The 22,866-nt window shown below is 44.2% G+C and overlaps 1 protein-coding gene across 1 annotated transcript; it reads right to left on the bottom strand.

The window, feature by feature from the left end:
• Nucleotides 1-6,014: 6,014 nt before the first annotated feature.
• LOC117491877 (zinc finger homeobox protein 3-like) lies at nt 6,015-21,578 on the bottom strand. The gene is given in 12 exon segments (XM_034141990.1): nt 6,015-7,438; nt 7,571-8,236; nt 8,360-12,909; nt 12,911-13,075; nt 13,240-13,390; nt 14,903-15,013; nt 15,205-15,341; nt 15,491-15,598; nt 16,264-16,477; nt 16,585-17,123; nt 17,208-18,906; nt 21,337-21,578. Coding segments are annotated over 11 exon segments (8,421 nt in total). The 5' UTR covers nt 18,871-18,906; nt 21,337-21,578; the 3' UTR covers nt 6,015-7,321.
• Between the last annotated feature and the right edge of the window lie 1,288 nt (nt 21,579-22,866).

Raw genomic sequence — 22,866 nt, 5'->3', positions numbered from 1 at the left:
TCCAAAACGATCAAAGCTTTCGGTGAAGAACAGTCTTAGTCAAAGACAAGGGGACTCACCTCTGAGGATTTGCTGCTAATTGCCGCTTGTTTGCTTGGACAAAGCCAAGAAAAAGTGCCCAGGCAACGGTTGCCAGCGATTCTGTGATGGCATCTTTTCAGGAGCGGCAAGGGCACCGGGAGAAAGATGGCACAATGCCAAGCCAACGTAACACACATTTGCAAAGACAAACCTCCATACGGTGAGCATAATATTTCGGTTGCCTTAAATGTTTTGGCGATGGGATCGCCTCAAGGGAAAGACCAGAAACAGAGATGGCACCATGCCAAACGCAAAAAGGGAGGCATTCCCGGTGCCACCAGAAGCCGTTAGAGAGCAAAGTAAATGCAGACCCAAAATAGTTGCAGAATGTCTAAACCAGAGCCACATGCAACTAATGGTATGGGAGTAAAGGACGAAATAACATTTCCTTGATGCCAACCCTGCTCAGTGCCAACTACAGCACCGGAAGGAAGCGGCTGCCCATTACAGAAAACTACAAGGGATTGTACCATTCCATTACGAAGAGGACGAGTTTGTGAAAGAAGAGGAATAATTGGCATAATGCATAAAGGATACAGAAGAAGAAAAAAATGGAATATTGTGCTTAACGAAGAACAGTGGGAGTGGGTGGACAAGGATGATGAAGAGGCTCTTTCCTGCACATGCACACCTGGGACACTCTTAAAGGGATATCCCCTCAGCTTGCTGTGTGTGTTAAAGGGAGGGATGTGTTGGCATCATCTCCAGGGTGTCAAGCTGTGTTTCTCTATTGCCAGTCAGGGAGGGTGCTGCAGTCGTCAGGGGCGGGCAACTGTCTGGGCATCTCATCTGCAGCTAATTAACAGCCACACACTAATTCTAACAGCCGATCATAATTAGCGATTTAATCGCTCGTCAACGCTTTGCTCCCCCCTTAAATTGTGCCTCCTATTTGGACACGTGCGGATAAGCTAAGGAACGCCGGATCCCCCCTCCCCTCCTCCTCCTCGTCCTTCTTTCCTTCATCCTTGGCTCCAGACTCCAGTGGGATCTTAATTAAGCCTTGGCTTCATTATGCAAATGGAGTACAATAAACGACAGCAGAGGTGGAGCTGGATCCAGACTGAGACGGAACGGTGGGAGGGGAGCACTGGAATTGGAAAACGAAGAGATGTGGAAGGTTACCAAATCGATTATATGATGTGGCTGCATTACAATAATTGTATATTGTTGTAACATGTTTGTCTTTGGTTAACCACTACCAAACCGTTGTGAGAACCAACATCCCGCTCTGATGCTCCATCTCTGTTGCCATTGGACAAACTTTTCTGAAATAACACTGGATCCGCAGAATGTCATCTCTCACAGAGCAAATTCATAAGGGAATAGTGACAATGAACCCCTAATATTGCCAGTTGGCCGTTGTCGTGGATACGAAGAAAGATGGTAGAGATAGGAAGAGAGAAAAGAGGCAGACAGAAACACTGACAGTGGCAGCAGCATGGCAGCTAATGTCATCTCAGTTTAATCATCGCATGGGATCATGGGGTTCATGAAAATTCATTTGCATATCATTAAATGGAGAGAGGTTATTTGGTGCAGGCAGCCAAAATGGGATTGGATGAAGCTAGAAAAAAGGCAATTGGAGAGGCTCGTTATTAAACAGCAATGTTTTATAGTCCGCCAGCCGATTCATTTAATTTGGGCGTAATTAAAATGTGTCGGACTCAATCAATCATTCCAACGGGGATACTATCAATGTTTCAGTCTGAAAAAAGACTAATCAGTGGATATGTGGTTGGAGATTTTTCCAATAACAGTTTAAGTGCTTTAGTCTACTGTGAGCTTGACCCATCCACTTCTTTACAGTAATTTATCTGAAGGAGTGTATCAAAACATCCATTGTGACTTATCTGTATTATGTCAAGACATGTCTCTCTGACAGGTGGTGATGCCACCTTGTGTTAGTCAATAAGAGGATAGCTCACACTGTCTTTTTGACCTTAGTAGTAAGCTGTCAGTGGTGTGTATGTAGGTGCGTGCATATGTGCATTTCTCATTTGCATAAGTGATGTAATTAGACCGCCCTTTCACATGCAGATCAGTTTGACAACATGGCAATCACTCCAACACACACATACAGCCATACACACTTACACACACAAACACACGCGACAGCACACGCTTACTGCCGTGACCACCCCCATATCATGGGGAGTCTGTTGTCTGTGAGCAGAGAGTGTAAAGATTAACATAATCCAGCTAATAAGTGTGAGTAATATTCACACAGTGACGCGTGGCGTAGACACTGTCCTGCTGATGCGTATTTGTATCTCATTATAGATGTAAAGTACTAAAGGGGGGCCGACGGGGGGTGCCAGTTAGGATGGGGGATGGTGTGGGGTCCCCAAAAAAGTGTGGGCTTGAATGGAGAGACGCCAAAGAATGACAATAAACAGCAGTATTTTGTATAGAGCTATACTATCAAACCTTTCTGCAGCGGTCTGGAGAGTGTGGATATAATATAAAGACAGATTACGCATGGTTCAGATCAGAATAGGATGTATTTTGAATGTTTCCAGACAATCAGAAAGACTATTTCATTCAAATGTATGCTCATTTACAGTACTAAGAAGGCACAGATTGTCAGTTTTTGGTAGCAGAATGGAGGAATTATAAATAGAGAGTATTTGCACTTGCAGGCCAGCTCTGCCAGATGATTGATTAGGACGGTGTGACGACCATTAAAAAGTCATTTAAAAGATGGATAGGGACCACATTTCCAAATAAAAACCACTTTATACCTGATGAAGTGCTGAACAAACTCTCCTTCAAAGACATTTACTGATTACTTTTGGTGTGTGAGTGAGTGTAATGTGGGAAGCACCCATGTACTGAGTATAGCTCTGCATCAGCTGTAGAAGATACCAAAGCAATCTTCAGGAAACAGTCGGTCAGTGGATTGCTGTGGGTGGTTCGCATTTTAAAACTAAAATGAGATCTCATTTTGTTTAGATTAAAGAGGCAGCATAATGTTCATTTGGACATTGATGTAATCTGTCTGCATATACACAATGTCACAAACAGGCTGACACACACACTGATGGAAATGCATCAGATAGCACAGCGTCGCTTTCCACTGAAGCCTTATCCAAAGAAGCAGAGCTGTATCTAAATGTGCGAATGTATTTCAGCTCTGTCTCTTTAACTCGTGGCTCCACCACAGCAGCATGCTTTGGGATTCATGCATAAACATGAGCTGGCCTTTCAGCTCTCTCCTCACATAACCAATCTAAATCTAAATGAGCCCCCACTACAGATACACCAGCAGGCAATGACATTACACCCCCCCAACCCCAGCCCAATCCCCTACTCTGCCCTTCTACCCCCAGCGACACATATACACCAGCAGGCAATAATTTCACGCCATCCCTCAAAGCCCCCCCCCCCCCCCCCCCCCTTCCACCTCCTCTGCACACACACTCGTACCCCTTTTTGCCGCAACCCCACCAGCTGCACAGTACTCATTTGATTAAGAGGGGGAGGACAGGGAGAAGGAGAAATGGTGGGGGATCACTTTATCAGGATGACTTTCTAAGATGGCTATCATCAGCTACGAAGCTATCTAAAGCCCTCTTCTGTGTTTACTTTGCTATTGTTCTCCCTATGTACCCGTTTGTCTGGTCCCTGAAACCACATTCAGAACCGTTTCACAGATTTGTTTTCTCTGTCGCATTCATGTGTAATGGTTAAATGAACAGTTTACTGCTTGAGGGTAGAGGAAACGACCAGATACCAGTTTGTTTGTTTGTTTCCAGACTCTGAGAATTAAAAAGCCATTCTTGATTGTAGTTTTTCCTCTCTGGCAAGTTGTCACATCAACCACTGGAAAGTTTTACCCAAAAATAACCAAATAATAAAACCTGCTCTACTACTCTACCTTGTGCTCTCTGGAATGTTGCATGTGAAAATCTGCTTGTCCTAAATGTGCTGTAGTGTGCAATTTTACACCCCTTTCTCCTAGAGTCGTAAAACACATTATCATCAGCAGCAGAAGCAGCAGTGTAATTCATCTGAGGTCGTTAATATTCATCATATCATTTAGTCACAAAGGAAACTCATCTGGCTGAATGTCACAGATGTAATTAATGAAGTGACCCCAGAGGTCATGGCTCCATTCACCAAACGCCTTCCACACACTGCTGTGTTATACACACACACGGTTTGCACATCAAAAGCCTTCCAGCCAGACACACCGACGTGGAATATACAACCTGGAGTACGATACACTTATAACGTCCTTGCATACCACAACGTTCACAAAATGGCTTCTCTCGGTTAAAACACAGGGATGAGACAAGAGCATGCACCAAAGCAGACTTTATTTAGCTCAGTGGAGTATGGGAAGGGAAAGGAAGAGAAACACACACCAGTAGGGGAGAACTTGGGAAAGGAGAGTATAGAGACACACTAAACCACTGGAGCAGGACATAAGGACAGGTGCACATCACAGGTATCTTTTTGGTCATCACTATGGCAACAACATATCCAGAAAAAAAACGAAAATAATAGTTTTACCTACAGTAAGGTTAACAGAGTCCCTTCACCATAGAGGACCCCAATATGTACATCTTACAGTCACTAAGATCAAGAGAATACGACAGAAATTAAATTGAAATAATCAGTATACAAAAAACTGCCTTTGTGGTATTTGGAATGCACATTTCTGTACAGAAGAAAGCTCATTGGTATTGTCGTAAACATTGGTTAGTTTAAGAACAAAACATGACAGAGTTAGTAAGTGTACATCCTTTGGAAAGTTGGCTGCGATGTCAGTCTAAGTTCAGCAAAGCTGTTTTAGCTGGACAAGTGGACTAGAGACATTACAACACAGAAAGACTGACACCTTACCAGTGGAAGGTCTGGGGCTGAACTCCTTCAAATAGCTTACAGTATCTCCATAAGTATTGAGAAGCTAATGCCCTAAGCAGGTTTCTTTAAAACTGGAAGCTTGAAAAAATATTTCTGGTATTAGGAAAGCCATTTTTATCCTTTGAGTAGGAGTAATTAATATGATACTGAAAACACAAACCTGATGGAATTGAGCCCCACATATCTCTTTGTTTTAAAACAGAATAACAGAGGAGCAGTTTATCAACAGCATCACAGGTATCATTACAGTTTGTAGTCATTAAAGCCTAGTGGTAAAGCGATCAGAGCATGCATCTTTCTACAGTATCATTAGAAACTACAGTACATTAGCAGCAAACTGGACATCCTTAAGGGCTGAAGTTCAACACTATGGTAAAAAAAGAAAGAAAAATAAACTGCAACATTTCTCAAGAGAAGTCAAACTCTTTAACCGCTATATTACAGACTGCCATGGCTCTAGTTTGGGGTTTTGGTTACAGTCTCCAGTGTGCTTATGAGAGGCAGAAAACAGTAGCTTAGATATAGGGACTCCTTCCATCTTTAAAAACAGCAATACATCGTCAAGTAAACAGTAGCGCTTATTTTTGTAGGTCATATGGTTAAAGTATTATCACGTCTTTGGATTTTTGTCTTAAAGCATTAATTATTGTTTAGCTATTATTGTTATATTATCATTATTACAGTTAGAATAAGGACTGGTTGCAAATGAACACAGGAATAAAGGTAGAGAGCAAAATAGGAAAGTAGGGAGGGAGAAAGAGGGGAAATAAATTAAGTGTACAAAAATAACATCAATAACATCCAAAGTTTTCTCAGCTTTGCGCATTAGCTCCCTATCTGTAAGTGGAAAGGGGAGCTATGTCTCAATCATCCAATGAAGTCTTGAGTCAACCATACAAAAGCTAAATACTGTACATTTACCCCTCACACCATTAAACACTTTAGTTTCAATAAGGTTTTTGTAACAATCTATTACTCAGAGGTGAAAAGCTCAGATCTTTGAAATACAGATGTTTTTGTAGATATTTTTTTAATACTTAGTCCAAGGTTAAACCATGCCTTTCCTGTTTCAAAAACAGAAAAGTACAGTATTAAGATCATAGTTGAAGGAGAACCATGTTGAGCTGTTGACCTGAGCATAGAAAGCTTTACATTAATCACACAACATTGGTCAGCCATTGGTATATTCAAATAGGACGGAAAGGCAGTAAGTCACCTTGCCTGAACATATCAAAGCTGTCATAATCTTTTCATAATCATGACACTATTATATCGATGCAAGACAGTTTATCTCAATCAATAAGATTTATATTAAGAAACTATTACTAAACACACACAATGTAAATTTGAGTTTGGTTAAAGTTTTCATATACAGTATAATGGTTGAGTGCTATAAAAAATAGTTTGCCCCGTTCAGGACAAACTGGCCATTATGTTCTGTGCTATTTGGGCTGTTATCCACTAAAGGAACATACAAGGTATACATGTACAACAGAAGACTTATCATTGGCTTGTGGTGGGTGAAGCTGCATTTTGGCACCGTATCAGTCTATTGGTTATCGGCTCACTTTTGCCAGCTGGAGATCTCACCCATTCACCGTACAGACGTCAGCTCTGCAGTTTGCTATTGAAAACAAACGTGTTGAAACTAAATCCACAGACATGTAAAATTTTGGTTACGAGCTTTGGAATCTGAGTCAGTCTTTACAAAAGCTCTTTGTGAATACCTCCGTCTACTTCAAGGATATTTTTCCGTTGTTTTTTTTTTATCATCTTCATCATCTTCCACCGTTAACTGCTTTGTTTTCCTTCAAGTTTATCTTTTGGAGCGCTCTATTTACACTAAAATCTCTTTGACAATTTCTTATCCAGCCTCTTACAGACTGGCACTACATGCTACACAGCTAGTCATCTAGCACTGTCTGGTGGAGGGCCCACTGTGAGTCTGTCATGCAGACTGAGAGGTAGACTGCAGGTCTAGCTGGGCAGTGAGGTCACATACTTGGAGAATGCTCTTTGGCCTCTGTGGCATCTGGTTGGTTTTTATCAAGGTGGTTGTTTGGTTGTAGTAAGGTGTTTGACGGAATAGGGAGAGGAGTTCTTTTCAACAAGAAAGGACGGACCAGGAAAGAGTTTAGGAACAATATGAAAAGGGGAAAGCTGTGGTACAGAAGACTTGGTTTGGGCTCTCTCCTGCTTTCAGTTGAGAGTTTCTCTTTGGGCCACTGTGGCTCGGCATCTTTGGGGTGTTTAGGATACAGGTTTGGCAGCAACGTGGACAGGGTATGTTTAGAGGTTGACAGCAGTTGCAGAAGGGGTTTTGAGGAGGATGTAGTAGATCGAAGCAAAGGGGCCGTCGTCAGCCTCTCTAAGCTCTGTCTCTCTCCCCCACGCCTGCGGACAGCTCGGCCTGCTCCCTCTCTGCAGAGTCAGAGCTCAGACTTCTGGCCCTCTTCTCCTTAGCTCTGGCGTTCTGGAACCACACCTGCAGAAAAGATATGTATAAATAAATTAGCTGTTTCCCATTAAATTAATTGTTATTAAATTATCATTTAAAATCTTTAATAAATGCAGATCAAACTGCATTTTACCATTAATAATTATTTGAATCATTTACCTGCACCACTCTGTGAGGCAGTCCCAACTCCTGGCCCAGCCTTTCACACTCATGTCGGTTGGGGGTTCGGTGGCTCCTATAGAAGTCTCGGAGCTGGAGTACTTGGAAGTGGCTCATCTGTGTCCTCTGTCGCTGCTGCTGGTGTTGGTGCTGTTGCAGACTTTGCATTTCACCCCAATCTGAGCTGGGACCCCCAGATCCCTCCGGACTAGGAGACCCTTGATCAGCCGTACTGGAACCTTCATCACATGGGTACTCATCGTCATCTTCCTCATATTCATCATCCTCCTCAGGGTTGTTCAGATCAGTGGTTGAAGACAAAGAAGTCATCGGAAGCTTCATAGACAACTCTTTGTTCATGATGCCATAGCCCTGGTTTGGGATGAGGTCGGACCTAATAGATGGACCTGGTCTATCCATGATAGATGACAAGGCCATCCCAGTCTGCCCATTGGATCCATTGCTCATTGATAAGTTGTATCCGGCTCTTTCAGCCTCGGCCCAGTGGCGTGACCTCATATGGGCATCCAGAGCACTCTTTACCTTGAACAGAGCCCTGCAGAATGGACAGCGCAAGTGGTTCAAGCCCAAGCTGAAGCTGGATCCTGGCCCCATTGATCGGAACTGTCCTTTTCTTTCTCTGGCTCGCGTATTCTGAAACCACACCTGTAAAGAAGCGTTAAGCATGTTTTAAAATTCAATATAGACTAAAGCATTAAGTAATTGTTTATGCCTTGCATTTCCCTAAGAATTCGCACATGTTTAAACAAAAGAAAATCCATAAAATACCTGTACCACACGTCTTGCAAGGCCTACTTCTCGTGCAATGCCTTCCAGGACTCCTCTTGTTGGGTTTGAGTCCATGCTGTAGCGCTGATACAACACTTCAAGCTGTTCAGGGGTGATGGTGGTCCTCTGGCGCTTATCCCTTCGGTGATCCTCCTCAATCTCTCTACTACTCCTTTGGCTTTCAAAACTAGTCTCTGACAAAAGCTTTGAACTTTGTTTCATGGGTGACAGGGAACTCTGAGAAAGGCTGGTAAGGGGGTTACTGGAGTGATCAGAGAGTGTGTTTTGAATTTGTAAGCTGTTTAGGTGGGAAATCATGGGATGTGTGGGATTAGGATGCATCTGGGACATAGCACCAGAAAGCATTTGGCTGGCCATCAGGGTAGAGTTAGGGTGTAGCATCATGTAAGGCATGGTTCGTTCTGAAAATCCAGAGTGGAGAAATTGGACCTGGGACTGAGCTGCCAGGAGGTGCCTGGTCTGATGCTCCTGCCACAGTTGGATGGAGGGCAAGGTCACTGGGCAGAGACTGCACTGGAACTGAGCCTGGGGTTGTGGTTGGATCTGGTTGTTTAGCTGAGTTTCAGTGGATGGAGCAGAGGAGGCATCAGGCAGCCTAATGAGGCTTGTTTCAGATTCTGGAGAAGCAGGAAAACTAGGTGGTGTATCAGCTGGCTTTTCAACAGCTTGATCAGAAGAAGGGCTGTGTGTCTGCATCTGGCTGGAACGAGCTGTGGATTCAATGGAGGAAACCATTTTGTGTAAAGAGGAGGAAGAGCAAGGCTGGGGGGCTTCTGAAATAGTTGCTGGTTGCAGTTTGAGCTCAGGTTGTGGAGAGGACCCTGTTTTCATCATTTGGACCGTTTCTTTACGTTGGATATCTGCATCTGAAATTCCATTTTGAGTTTGCAAAAGAGGTGAGCTCTTGCTAGCCTGGAAATATATTGTTTTATCTTCTTGTTTCCTATTAACAGGCATTGGTTCACCTTTGGCTGTTAAATTGTCACTTTCTGTGCAGTGAGAGGATGAATCAAGGGCAGGTGAGTCAGGGTTGGTATAATACTCATAGGTCAGATCCATGGAATTTTCATTGTGAGATTCACTTTGTCCTTCACAGCTGTTTTCATCATCATCATTCTTGGAGCTGCCATTTCTCTGTCTGTGAAGGTTGTCAAGCTGGTTGTTCCCCTCTAAACGGTCTTCTGTCCCCCTGTCTTGATGTTTGCGGGCTCTCTGCCTTGCATTTTGGAACCATACAACAATGATTCTGTTAGGGAGGGACAACAAAGTAGATAACCTGTCATATTCTTCCTCTCTGGGGTAGGGGGTTGCCTCAAACACCCCCTGCAGGGTCTCCAGCTGTTGCTCCGTAAAGCGGGTTCTTGAAGAGCGTCGGCCCCTATGAAACTCTACTCTCTCTTGGTCTGTTGTCTGGGGCTCTTGGGGGTTATTGGTTGGAAGGGCTGGGGACAGTGAACATGGGGAAAGTGGCAGAGCCTTGTCTTGTGCTACTTCTCTCGTCTCCTCCAGTGCTGTGGTTGGTGGGTTGTTAAAATTGTACGGGGAATCCTTGTCTCGCTGGCGCTCTTTAAATAAGGTGTTGCGAAACCAATGTTTTATGACTTTATGCGCCAATCCTGACAGAGCAGACATTGTGTTGATCTCTTCATCACTAGGGAGGGTGTTAATATCAAAGTGTTTCCTCAGAACAATCAGTTGATCCTCAGAGATACGGGTGCGTGTTCGCTTACCCTGTTGTTCGAGTGTTGATGGGCTGACTTGGGGTTGCTGTCCTGTTTGGAGGGGGCTTGGTTGAGATGGTTGACCCAGCAGTGCAGAGTTGAGTTGTGTTAGCTGACCTTGCAAAGAAGGGCTGAGCTGTTGCTGCTGCCCTAGCAGTGCTTGGTTGAGCTGAGATTGGAAGAGTTTCGCAAACTCAGGGTTCACACTTGAGTCTAACCACTGCTGGGACTGGAAACCTGCAGACTGCATCATAACTGAAGGCAGGAGATCCATGGGAAAAGGAATGTGGGGTAGGGAAAGCATTGGAAGCTGAGGCAAGGAAAGAGGAAGCATTTGCATTGTAGATAAGGTAAGAGGCATTGAATTTGCTGTGGATGTGGTTTCAGAAGTAGCTGTCGCAGATGTTATGGATGCATCTTGTTTTGGAAATTGTTGAGGTTGAGAAGGAAAGAGAGGAGGGGAAGGCGTTGGGCCTTTAGGTGTTAGGTCTGTAGCTTGAGGAAATGTTTTGGTTATGGGATCTGAAAATGAAGGTACAGGGGAGGGTGACATGCTTTTAACTCGGGGCATAACTGGTTCTGCTGCGGGATCTGGTTCTGGTTCTGAGGATGTTACTGGGGCTGCAGCTAAAGTAGTTGAATTCTCCCCAAATGTAGGCTGCGTAAGAGGGTACATCTGGTCATACTGAAGCCTGTATTCTCTAGAAAACCTCTCCAGTGCAGGTGTTGGAATCAGCATCCTATGAATGTACTCCCTGTGGCTTTTTAAAATCAAGGCATCTGAAAAAAACTTGCCACAGTCTGTACACTTTTCCCCTTTTCCACAACATGCTTTCTCTTTTTTGGGGGCTTCTTCATATTTCACCTTTTTCTCTTGTGGCAAACTTTCTGTCTCTTTATTGCCCTCTGCTTCTTTGTGACTCTTGTTAGAGCTTTCAATCTTTTCATTCTGTAGTCCACCTAACTTAACTCTTTGTTCTTCTGAATATGCCTCCATCTTGTTGATATCAAAGCAGTCCTGTTCTGGGATCATATGAGTTGATATCTGCGGCTGGTGTCTGTGTCTGCTTTGTATATATTGCAGGGCCAACTCATGTCCATAACTCTGCAGCAGGGCTCGAAGAGGCTCCCCATTCACAGCAGCGTAGGGGACTCTGGGAGGAGGACACTGTAATCCATGATCATTAAATGAAGAAGAATCGGTTTCATCCTTCTGACTTTCATTTTTGACAGTAGGACCAGGCCTTTCTTCTTTTTCTCCCTCAAAACTAAAATTGCTCTGTTCTCTTCCTGAATGGTTGTTGGCTGATCCACTGAAGCCAGTTTTAACGTTGGCTTCACACTGCACATGATCCATAAATTGGCTTACAACTGCGTTTGAACTTTGTGTCTGGGTTGGTTTCTCTTCTATTTGATGTTGGAACTCCCTTTTTATTTCTGCCTTTATCTGTTCTTTTGGGATGGAGTTGGCACATACTAGCTGACTAAGTTCTAGGCTTTTAGCATTTAACTCTGCATTAAGATGCATGTCTCCAGATAAGTAAAAGGGCAAAAGAAGTTGCTGCTGCAGAGAGAGCAAGCTGTCTGGTGCCAGAGAAAAGTGTTGTTTAAGAAGATTCTCTGTCCCAAATGGAAGTTGCTGCATCAGTTGAGACTGGAGCAGAGCTGTGTGTTGTTGTAACTGAACTTGAGCCTGTGCCTGAGCCTGGGCTAACTGTTGCTGTTGTATTAGCATTAGCTGGTTTCTTGATGCTATAAGTTCAGCCACTCTCTTTTTAGCCTGCCGGCTGTCAGGTGTTTTTGAACGGGTTTGATTGGCATCGGCTGCTAAGCCAGGGCCTAATAGTAAGGAGGTTGAAGAGCCCACAACGTCTGCCCGTTTGGTAAAAGGCTTGGATGTTTCTTCTCTGGTGGTAGCAGCTTGGGTTACAGTAGTAGACAGTGACACTGAAGAAGCTACAGTAGATGCTGGGGTCTGTGGAGCTGAGTTCTTGGCAGCACGAGCCCTAGTTTGATGAAGGACAGAGCGAAGATGTATGTCCAGTGTAGAGCTCTGGCTATAGCCAACTCCACACAGTCTGCAGCGGTAGGGCCTAGGATCTGGGCCACGGGGCGCCTCAGGGGCAGCAACACCTGTGCCAGAGTCCTGCAGGGCTCGTCTGGCTCGGTGGAGATGGGACACAGAGTTATAGTGGACCAAAAGAATGGTTTTCTGGGTAAAAGATTCAGAGCATATTGTGCATTTATAGGGCCTGGTTGGATCCAGATAGCGGTCCATTGTGGGGTTAGAGCTCCTTTTGAAAAGAGAGCTGGAATTAGGTTCTGAAATGATCTCCTCGTGTGGCCCTTTCTCTGGCTCAGTTACATCCTCCTCATCTCCATCAACTTCACCAATTATTGCCTTCTCTTTCAATTGTACTTCTTCTTTTTGTTCCTCCTTTACTTCCATGCCTAGTGCCTCTTCCTCTATCTCTTCATCCTCAGCCTCTCCTGCTTCTTCACCCACTTGAGGGGATAAACTTAAATGTTGTAGGACTGAACTCTTATTGTGCTCCATGTATTGAGCAGTGTGAGTTGGTAAGAGTGTATTCGGCCCTTGTGACCCAAGCTGTGAGTGTGTGTTCTGCATGTGTCTCTGCAGGGCCTCCTGACTTCGGCATTGTCTAGAACAGAGGGGGCACTCTGTCGCCGCCCTCATGGCATGGTACTGCCAGTGCAGCTGGAGCTTCTCCTGAGTGGGGAACGCCAGGCTGCACCTGCTGCAACGGAACCGGTAACCATGGCGATCAGAAAGAGGAGGGGTGTCACCAGGCGGGGACGTGGGCGGGGAGGAGGGGGGGGGTCTGAATTGGGGACTGAGAAGTCAGTCTGCTATTGGAAGGGTGAGTGGTGTTATCTTCTAAGGGTGGGGTGAGTAGAGCTGTGACATCTTTGGGTGCGGCTACATCTCCCTCAGTGTTTTCCACTGAAATGCCTGAAAAATGCATATAAAATGGTAAATGGTAATAGTACAAATCAAATTTAAAAGAATGCCAAGAAAACATGTTTCCCACAAATGAACATGAAATAATTAGGAATTCACATCTCCTTAAGTAATATCTAACTTATGGTCAGATTTATAATGCAATTTATACCAACCTTTGTTTTTCTGTAAATCATCTGAGATAAAGGAATCAGCAGTTTGGGAACAATTTGCATTGTTATTCTTGGTGTTTTTAATTTTCTGACTATCATCTTTCTCTGGTTCCATCTGCACCTGAGCCTGTGGTTGTTCCGTAGACTTTGTGACCTGCAAGAAAAAAAAAGCCTGTCAATTTTGATTTTATCTTTTTGGGGGGGGGGTTATTTCTAGTAACACTAAGTGTTATTTTTACTTTCAGACTGAAAGAAAAATTGGGTATTAGCATATTTTCTTAATCCAACATTATGAATAAAACATTTAATTGTAGAGCATAATAGCAAGCAAATATCAAGATGTATAAACATGAGTGCCTCCACACCCTGTCCTAATATCATAAAACATTAAAGTGTGAATCTGTAAGTGTATTGTTACATCTTGCACCTGCCTGCACAGCAGTAGCGACAGAAAGGCCCATCAATTTGGTAATAAGTGTATATGGCTGAGATATGTGGGTCTGCCCTTCAGCTCCTATGAAACCCTCCAACATGCCCCAAGGGTTTAATAAAACTTTACTGAGCTGAATAATGAATTTATTTAAAATCATTCTTCATATAGAAAACCTCCATCTCCACAGCTTCGAGCACTGAGAGAAAATACTATATCTATGCGAACAGCTAGCTACCCTTAGGAAAGGATGGACAGCAAAAGATGAGATTTACATGACAAGAGTTTTCTCTGCTTAACAGCTTCATATGATAGAAAGAGAAGAACAACCACACACACACACACACACACACACACACACACTGCAGAGAAAACTGAAGGTCAGGCTTAATCTAGAGAGCGTAATTGGAAAGCAAGGTACATAATGGCCATCATCACCTCAGTCTGAATTAATGAACCTCAATTACTATCAGAGAGAGTGAGGGAGGGGCAGGAGGGGAAGGAGGGAGGACGATGGTGGGGGGGGGGTAGAATATGAAAAAGAGAGAGAGCACGGAGAGGGGAGGGAGAAAGTATGGGGCAATGAACAAAAAAAACTGCTTCAGAGAGAGAGTGAGCAAGGGAGGGGTAACGCATAAGAAATTGAGAGAGAGCTTGGGAGAGACAGAAAGGGAGGGGCAGGGACAGAGATTGCTGAATAGGAATGATAGGAGTAGCTGGAGGGGGGAGGGAGGGACAGCAGAGGGGAGAAAGGGTGAAAAGCAGTCAGTCAAGTGGAGGCGAAGAGCGCAAGAGACAAAGGCCACTTAGCATACGGGCCAGGGAGATGGAGGATGGTGATGTGGATAGATGACCAGTCTTTGTTAGTTGGAGAGACACAGTAAAAAGCATGGGGGCCCCTTTTTAGCTTGACTGCACTTCTGGTAATAGAGGGCTACTTAAACATGCATTATAGAAAGACTGGCTTTTCCCTCACTCACTCAGTCAGACCCTCTCTCTTCCACTTTAAAAGTCGCACATACACATACACACAAAATGCACGGCTGCATCAAAGATGATAGCGGGGAGCTACTTAAACATGCATTAAAAAAAGCGCTGCCTTTCTCTCTGGTGCCTTCTTAATGGAATTGTCTCCCTACATTTCACTCTCCCCCATCCCCCAACGCTTTGCCTTCTCGTTTTCTTTTGCTTCCTGACAAACGCAAATACAACAAATACACACTTGCATACACTTACTGCGCTGATGAGCTTGTCTACACAGTCCTGCGCCACACTGTGCACATGTGAGAGATGCTGTCGGATGTGAGTGTGGGGGATTTTCACCTGGCACAAAGGGCACTGGACAGTCTAAAAGAGTTGAGAGACGAGAGGAAAGAGAAGTGAGAAAAATGGTTTAAATAGCGTTGAACTGGACAACTAAAAGACTGCATGGGTTCTTGGAATTACACAAAAACAGCATGTTTTTTTTGGTTGTTACATTTGTGGACATGAAAAACGTAGACATGCTTAAATTATTAAAATGTGTGTCAGCTGCTCACCTGCTGGTTCGGATTTTGCTGGTGTATTCTTGGGCGTTTGGTTAATATTGAGTTTTCCATTTCCTCGCATCCAGAGGCTGGACGCTTGACTGAGAGCAGTGACTCCCGCTTCTCTCTTTCCTCCTCCCTGGTTTCTACTTCAATTAAAATGTAACATGACCACGTTAACAGATTGATATTTACAATGTATGTAACATACAAGCATCATGCTATCATTTGAAATCATGCTATCATTTGATATGTTGTATATTGTGTTGAATTGTAATACATGTATAAGCGGCCTCACCTGTCTCCTCAGAAATCTGCATCGCCTCCAAGGTATAACTGTCTTTGGTTGTGTCCAAAGGACCAGTGGTGATCTCACTGGAAATGTCCAAATCGTCACTGAGCTCTCCTGGGAGGGTAAATGACAAATAATTATGCTACAAAAACATTGTGCCTCAAACAATATATTCACAAATGATCATGCCCATTGTTTGTATTATCCTTTAGATAGAATCCTTCAAAAAGGCCGATGTGTTTGGACCACACTTCATCCGTCTTACTTTCCTCCATACGCTATTGATCAAGTATTGATTCTCCATTAGATTCTCCTCTGAGGTGGAGTAGAGGTAATATGGACTTACAACACATCAGTTCACCTCGATAAGTCTTAATTTGCACATAGACAAATCACAGAATATATTTAATTCAAAGCTTAAGTGTTGAACTACTAATTTTAGAGTTTGTGCCAGCAGTTCAGTTGCTCCAGACAATGTCAATTCAGTGTCTCTTTAACAGACCACAGACTGGTGACCAGCCCCCACCTCCCCCATTCTTATCCAGGGGATTTGTATTGGTCCATTGATTAGCAGGTGCTAGTTAGCTGTTGTCAGGGGTTATTGGGGATATAACAAGGATGTGTATCGACAAATCAATTTACTTGATCAATATCTCAGCAACAGCCATTACATGTTCTCCCTCTTTTCATCTTAATCCCCTGTCTGCTCACTGATGTCAGCAACAGCAACAGCACGTGCAACATGAAATCTAATACAGCCAAACGGTTCATATTCTCACCTGTGACACCATCAGGTCTTTTCCTGATGGTAAAAATGGCTGCCAGCTCCTCCCCGCCTAATGGCTGCAGCTGTAGTAGCCCTTCCCTCTGCTGATGGATTGGGGTTTGACTGTGTTTCAGTACTTGGAGTTTAGAAGAGGAGGAGTGGTTACATAAAAGACAATGGAACAGCCACGAACCTCCATCAACCTCTCCATCATACTGCCTCAGGAACTAAACGTAATGAAGTAGACAGGAGAAAAAAAAGATTATTATTGAACATTTTATAAATGATTGGAGTTTGTTTCAAATGCTTGAGTTTTTAATGAGCGTGTACTGACTCGGTAAACCCGGACACTGGCCTCATGGTGTGAATTGAGGGAATGTCCTCGTAGCTTGTCAAAACTGCTGGTCACGTAGTCACACAGGTTGCACCTCAGCTGGACTGGGTTGCCCTTAGCAATAAGGGCAGCCCCCTCCTGACCCCTGTCCCCTCCCTCCTGTAGGTGAGCAGCCAGCTGGTACCGGGTGCGGTGTCTGTCAGTCTGACAGTGCAAGGAGAAGTTAGCCCTCAGCGGGGTGGTGTAGCCGCACAGCCTGCAGTGGCAGCCTCCAGCAACGAGGGAGCACCACTCAGACTGGGGCAGGGAGCGAGGGGCGTTCAGGTGCTGCTCCACAGACTCTAAGCTGTCGGACGAAAAGCAGGAGCAGACAAGGCATTGAAACACACCCTGGGAGAGGGGTTCAGTGGGGGACATAGATGAGGCTGGAGGGGGAGAGGGGGAGGGGGAGGGAGAAGGGGTCAGTGTAGACCCGAGGGCGACTGGCTGATCTGCGACTTGTTGACTGGTCAGTCGCATGTTTAAGGAGAGCTCGGCACCTAGGAAACAGAGAGGTCTTCTGTGAGAATGTTCATGTATTTAATATTTTTTAATTGGATAACAGCAGGCAATGCATTACTCACCTGGGTTTTGTAGGTGTTTCAGCTGCGGGGCTAGACTCCTGCAGTGAGACAGATAGTAACCTCTCTGGAGCCGTAGCATATTATGTGTGTGTTTCTCGCTGGTGGTGTGTATGCGCAGGTTGCGGGCAATGCTGGTCTCATAGTCGCACACATCACACCGCCACCGCTTACCGTGAGAGTGAGTGTGTGCAGGTGGTGTGAGCTTAGTGGGCTGGGGTGTAGGTGTGGGGGTAGAGAGTGGGGGTTTGTATGCTGGCTCATCCACTGTGTGACTGTCGGAGGAGCTGCTGTTGTTGGTAATGAGAGGAGTCTGCATGTGACCGTTGGAGAGTCCACCGCTCTGGACGTTATTAAGGTGTTTATCCGACTGCATGTGTATGCTGAGGTTGCCTTTCGATGAAGTAGCATAGTCACACACCTCACAGCGGTAGGGCTTGTAGCCACAGGCGTAGGTTTCGCCACGGGCCAAGCGAGGATGGGGTTTCCCGGAAGTGCAATATCCACACACACCTCGCGTTGCACCGCCACACACACACTTTCCCCCGGAGGCGCCACACACACACTGGCCTCCCGTCTCTGGATGTTTCTCTTTCATGTGGACTTGCAGTGTGTGCTGAGACTTATAGTGCCAGTTACACTTGGGGCATTTCAGCGTCTTGCAGGAGTTACGCGAGTGCATTATGGTCATGTGACTGGTCAGTGAATTAGGAGAGAGGTCTTGGTTGAGGTTTTTAAGGACAGCGTCTTTCTGTTCTTCGTCTTTGTCTCTCTCTTCATCCACGTCTGTGTCTAGCTGGCTGTCATTTGGTTCTGGAGCTTTGGCACCATCTCTATCGGAAATGGAAGAGTGAGGAACCCCTGCCGACCTATCCTCATCCTCAGCAGGTGGACTGGCAGGCTCCGTGCATGCCAGTGGGAAAGCCATAGTAGACTGCTGGGAATTAAAGCTCTGAGGAAACCCAGAAATCCAGCCCTGATCTCCCTTAATGTCTTTTACCTCTGTCTCGCTCAGCAGGGCAGAAGAGGAGGACGGAGAAGTGAAGTGCTTTGGAGAGGTGGAAAGAAAAGGGGAGGGCTCTGGAGAGGTGGAAGGAGTGGGGGAGGGCTTTGGAGAAGCGGCTATTTTGCTGTCGTGGTTGCCACTGGCCTTTGCCGTGCTGGAAGAAGAGCTGTGCTGGCTCTGTTGAGGTAATAAAGAACATTTGGATTTGGTTTGGCTTTGGTTTGAGATGGCCTCCTCCTCTTCCTCCTCCTCTTCCCCTCTGCTGCTAAGGACTGCTGGAAGGCCCCCTGTAACTGACGCCTCTTCTACACCTACACGCACCTCCCCTTCTTCCTTTCTTTGCCCTGACAAATGTCCCTCCCCGGAATCTTCCTCCATCCCCTGCTTTTGACACGCTTCATTCTGCTGTGAAAGTCGGCCTCCTTCTTTCTGCTCTCCTCCCTGGGTCTCTTCTCTAGCCTGGGACCCCTCTGCGCCCTCCTCTTCCTGCTGAGGCAGGGTCAGGGGCTCTTTGGCAGGGGCCATGGCTGAGGTATGAGAAGATGACCCCTGCTCTGGAATGACCGCTTGGGTCAGGAGAGGAAGAGATAAAGCCTGGGGACTGAGGTCAGCATCTCTCTCCTCTCCTCCCCCTCCATCCCCTCCCTCACCGCTGTCCATACCAGAGGCTACAGATGCCAGGCATTACTACCCCACCTGTGTTTCAGATACAGAGAAAGAGAGAGCAGGATAGACAGAGACAGAAAAAAGTGAAGGGGAAAAAAGAGGAGAAAATTAAATACATGAGTCATGTAAATAATATTGCATAACAGTTGAGGCCATTGATCACAGTCCCTGGATAGCATCTGTTCAATACTGCCTTCACAGTGCGCAATACAGAGGCTGGTTACTCAGGGGTTAGCGTTAGCCCTTAATGGGAAAATCAATAGCCTGAGCGCTAAACTAGGTAGAGGAATGCGGGTAAGGGCTACGCAGGAGGTCTATGATATTTCTCAGGGGATAGGATTAAATAAAGAACCGAATGCTTCGGAGCTAAAGGGCTTCTACTAAATTGCCACACTTAGATAAAAGCAGATAAAAGAACCGTTTTTAAAGCCAGTGTATCAGTCTCTGCATAATTTGCTTTGTATTGGGACGGAAATATTATGAGAGGAAAGGCATCTCTGTTTAGTAGAATCCATTTTCTAACACGCAGTGAAAACACAGGGGGTGGTCACAATTCAATAAACACCTGGATAATCTCATTTGTTTCCAAATACAATAAATAATTGGATGAGTTTATGTTCTTTTTTGTTGACAATGTTGATTAGAATCTGGTAATTTATGAGGTAATATTTAATGGTGTTGCAGTACATTGTTTATATTTCTCCTCTCATGTGTGTTTAACATTGTTACACCTCCTGTAAATCCCATTTCCTATCAACACACAGTGATAGGTTTTTGTAATTGACTAATGTTTTATGTATCGTGCATTTATAGTTAAGGATTGTGTGTTGAAAAATGAATAGCAATGTTGAATCATTCTCTATTTTAAGAATGCATTTCTTACTTGCTTTTGAAGTAGTCTGGTTTTAATAAAACTAACAAAGGGCAATGATGTTTTTATCATACACAGATGACCATAAACATTCATGTTATTCATTTAAAATTAAAGAAATTAATCAATGAGGTTTGACAAAGAATTGTAATCATAAACACAATCATGCATCACTGGAGTCTTCCCTAAAATTAATAAACCGGGCCTCTCCTTGTCTGTTTGTCGCTGACAGATGGATGCCAGATGAGACGGATACATCTCTCACTCTGTGTGTCCCACAATCTCATTACTGACCTTTTTTTAATCAAGAAGAGACCTTAATGTACCCTTTCACCTTCTCCTTCTACCAACCACCCCCTCCTCCCCCTGCTTAAACACCCTCTCTCCGTCTCTCCTGTAGCCACCTCCTCTCCCCTCTCTGCACCTTAAAAGATATATGGCCATATCGGCACTCTGATAGTGCTTTAATGTACTGTGTTTATGTCACAGGCCACAGACCCTTGCCCACTGCAGCTGTCCACTGTCCCGCCGGATAGTGCTGAGGGGCTGAGCCTGACTGCCAGCAGCTGAGAACAGCCTCTAATCTGATAAAGATTTTCATTTACACTGCAATCAATAACCTGGGTCTATCGGCAATGTAACTATTTATACAAACATTCCTGGCTCTCTATTGATCCCAAGTGCGGGAAACCATCATTTAACAATGTGTGTGTGTGTGTGTGTGTGTGTGTGTGTGTACATCTCTGTGTGATAATGTAGGTAAATCCTGTTGTGCACTGCAAACTGATTTGTGTAATGTCAATTACAGTATGCATGTACACATGAAACACCTGAAATTAGATTAAATAATGAAAATATTAATAACAAATACATATTTGTTGTTGGGGCTGAATAGAAGCAATTCTGCAACATAACATGTTGATCAAACAGCTAAAGGAAAGTGGGAATATCCATAGGTGTGTGTGTGTGTGTGTGTGTGTGTGTGTGTGTGTGTGTGTGTGTGTGTGTGTGTGTGTGTGTGTGTGTGTGTGTGTGTGTGTGTTTTAAGAATAGAGAGAAAGGGGTGTGAAGGTGAGATCGAAAGACACCAAGAGAAGAGTTGTGTGGCTATACTTTAAGAAAATTCATTTAGTTTGTCTTTAAAGGACCTGGACAAATGTAGGTGGACATGGACAAATGCTGTTTTGAATGCAACTGTTCTGCGTGAGGACCCCGAACACAGCCATACTCAAGTCTAAAGGTACATTTTCATTATTTTGGGTACCATGCAAATAGAGAATACCGGACATGCAGCGACTTGAAGTTTACTCCCTGCCCCTGTCTGTGTTGTCAAGTCACTGACCAACACTCAGCCTGCAGACTACTTGAGCCTTTGTTTACAGTGGACCGCACCGTACCACACTCCGATTCAGCGAAACCAAGAGTGATCGCGTTCAGTCCCCAGTAACAGGTGACTCAATGCACTAGCAGATCAACAAAAGCTATATTTGTGCGATTTACAGGCTGCTATAAGCAAACACCCCTTCCTCCCCACCGCCGGGTTGCTTCCTCCCGTCCCTTATAATATCGTAAACAAATGGCAGACTTACATTTCTTCAGCGGCTCTGGTACAAAGCTCCGTACGCTCAGTGTGTAGTAGTCCAGAAAACAATCGTATAGAGAGCCCACTCATTCCTTATGAATGATCCTCTGCGTTTGTACGGAGCCAGGAGGAAAAATGGGGAGAGGGAGAGAGAGCAGCGGGGTCCAAGTTGTTACCAAACAACAGTGTAATTAAAGCTACATATAGGCTGTAGTAAACAGAAGATGGGGGACGGAGGGGTTTGTGCGAGCTCCAGAGGTAGAATGAGTTCTGATCACTGTGGGGGGAAAAACACTTGGCTCTTTATTCCTGCTAATTAGTTTCCTTCAAAAAATGGCTGAGATTACGCCCAGTGCGCATGTGCGTAATTGCGCAGACACCGCTAATTAGCCCGTTTGGATCAATAGGATTCCGCGAGAGAGAGGGAGGGAGGGAGGAAGGAAGGAGGGAGGGAGGGGGAGAGGCTACAGAGGACGCATAAAGAGGACAAGGAGGAGAGAAGAATATTTTAAAAGTACGAGAATTTACAACAAGAACGATTATTATTTTATTACAAATATAATATTGTCGCTGTAAAATTGCAGGTATACGGTACATTTAAGATGGATGTTAAGACAATTCCCAGTTGGTATAAAAAATCAAAGATAAAACAATATCGCAAAAAAAAATCTCTAGATGCACCAACATACACGATTAAATACGAGGAAGTACAATAATGTTAAAAAGTCAACTAAGACAAAAAAAACAATAGGCTTTAAGAAGAATATTATGATGCCAGAAAATCTGCAACAAAATGCGTCACATTCACGGTGATTCACTATCGAGCACATTACAAGGCCCCGGAGGATTCTTTTATTATTTAAGTATTATATTGACATTTTGTTCTGATAAAAAGACAAAAGACGCTCAAATTGTAGTTTAATGTTCCAGACCTATCACATTATATTAATGAAATATACACGTGTATATGTGATAGCACTCTTGCTTTAAAAAAGTTTGTTTCCTTCAATTGCAAGGTTTATGGCAGACACATATTCACATCTTACAAAGAGATTTAAAAATAAAGCGTAAAACATAAAAGTAAAACAATGCTCGCTTGTTTGAATATGAAATGAGACATTGCACCTTTGATGTTTTTTTTAACTGAGGCTGCAGATCTGGGTTTCGGGCGCTGTCTGCTGTTTTAATGTTCTCACTTTGGAAAAATAAAAAAAAAAATTAATTCTAAATTGATGTGTCCACTGGTGTGCTCGTCATCACGGAAGACCTTTGGGTTTTTTCCTGCTCCGGCCGTCCCATCCTCGCCACTCGGGTCTATTGTCATGATAATAGGCTACTATTGTGAATTTCACGCTGGATGTGCAATCTGTCGATCATCCATATTTTAGAAGGTGAATACTGCATTTATTTGTAAGATCAAATAGTATAATTTTACTTTATTTGGTCTCACATTGTCCTTATTTAGGAATTGTGTAAATATAATGTTATAAAGGTGTGAAGGTTAACATGTTAAAGTGAAAGTCTATATGGAAAACAA

Source organism: Trematomus bernacchii, unplaced genomic scaffold (assembly GCF_902827165.1).
Source record: "Trematomus bernacchii unplaced genomic scaffold, fTreBer1.1, whole genome shotgun sequence".
NCBI classification, from domain to species: Eukaryota; Metazoa; Chordata; class Actinopteri; order Perciformes; family Nototheniidae; genus Trematomus; species Trematomus bernacchii.
This window is presented reverse-complemented; position numbering and strand designations above follow the sequence as displayed.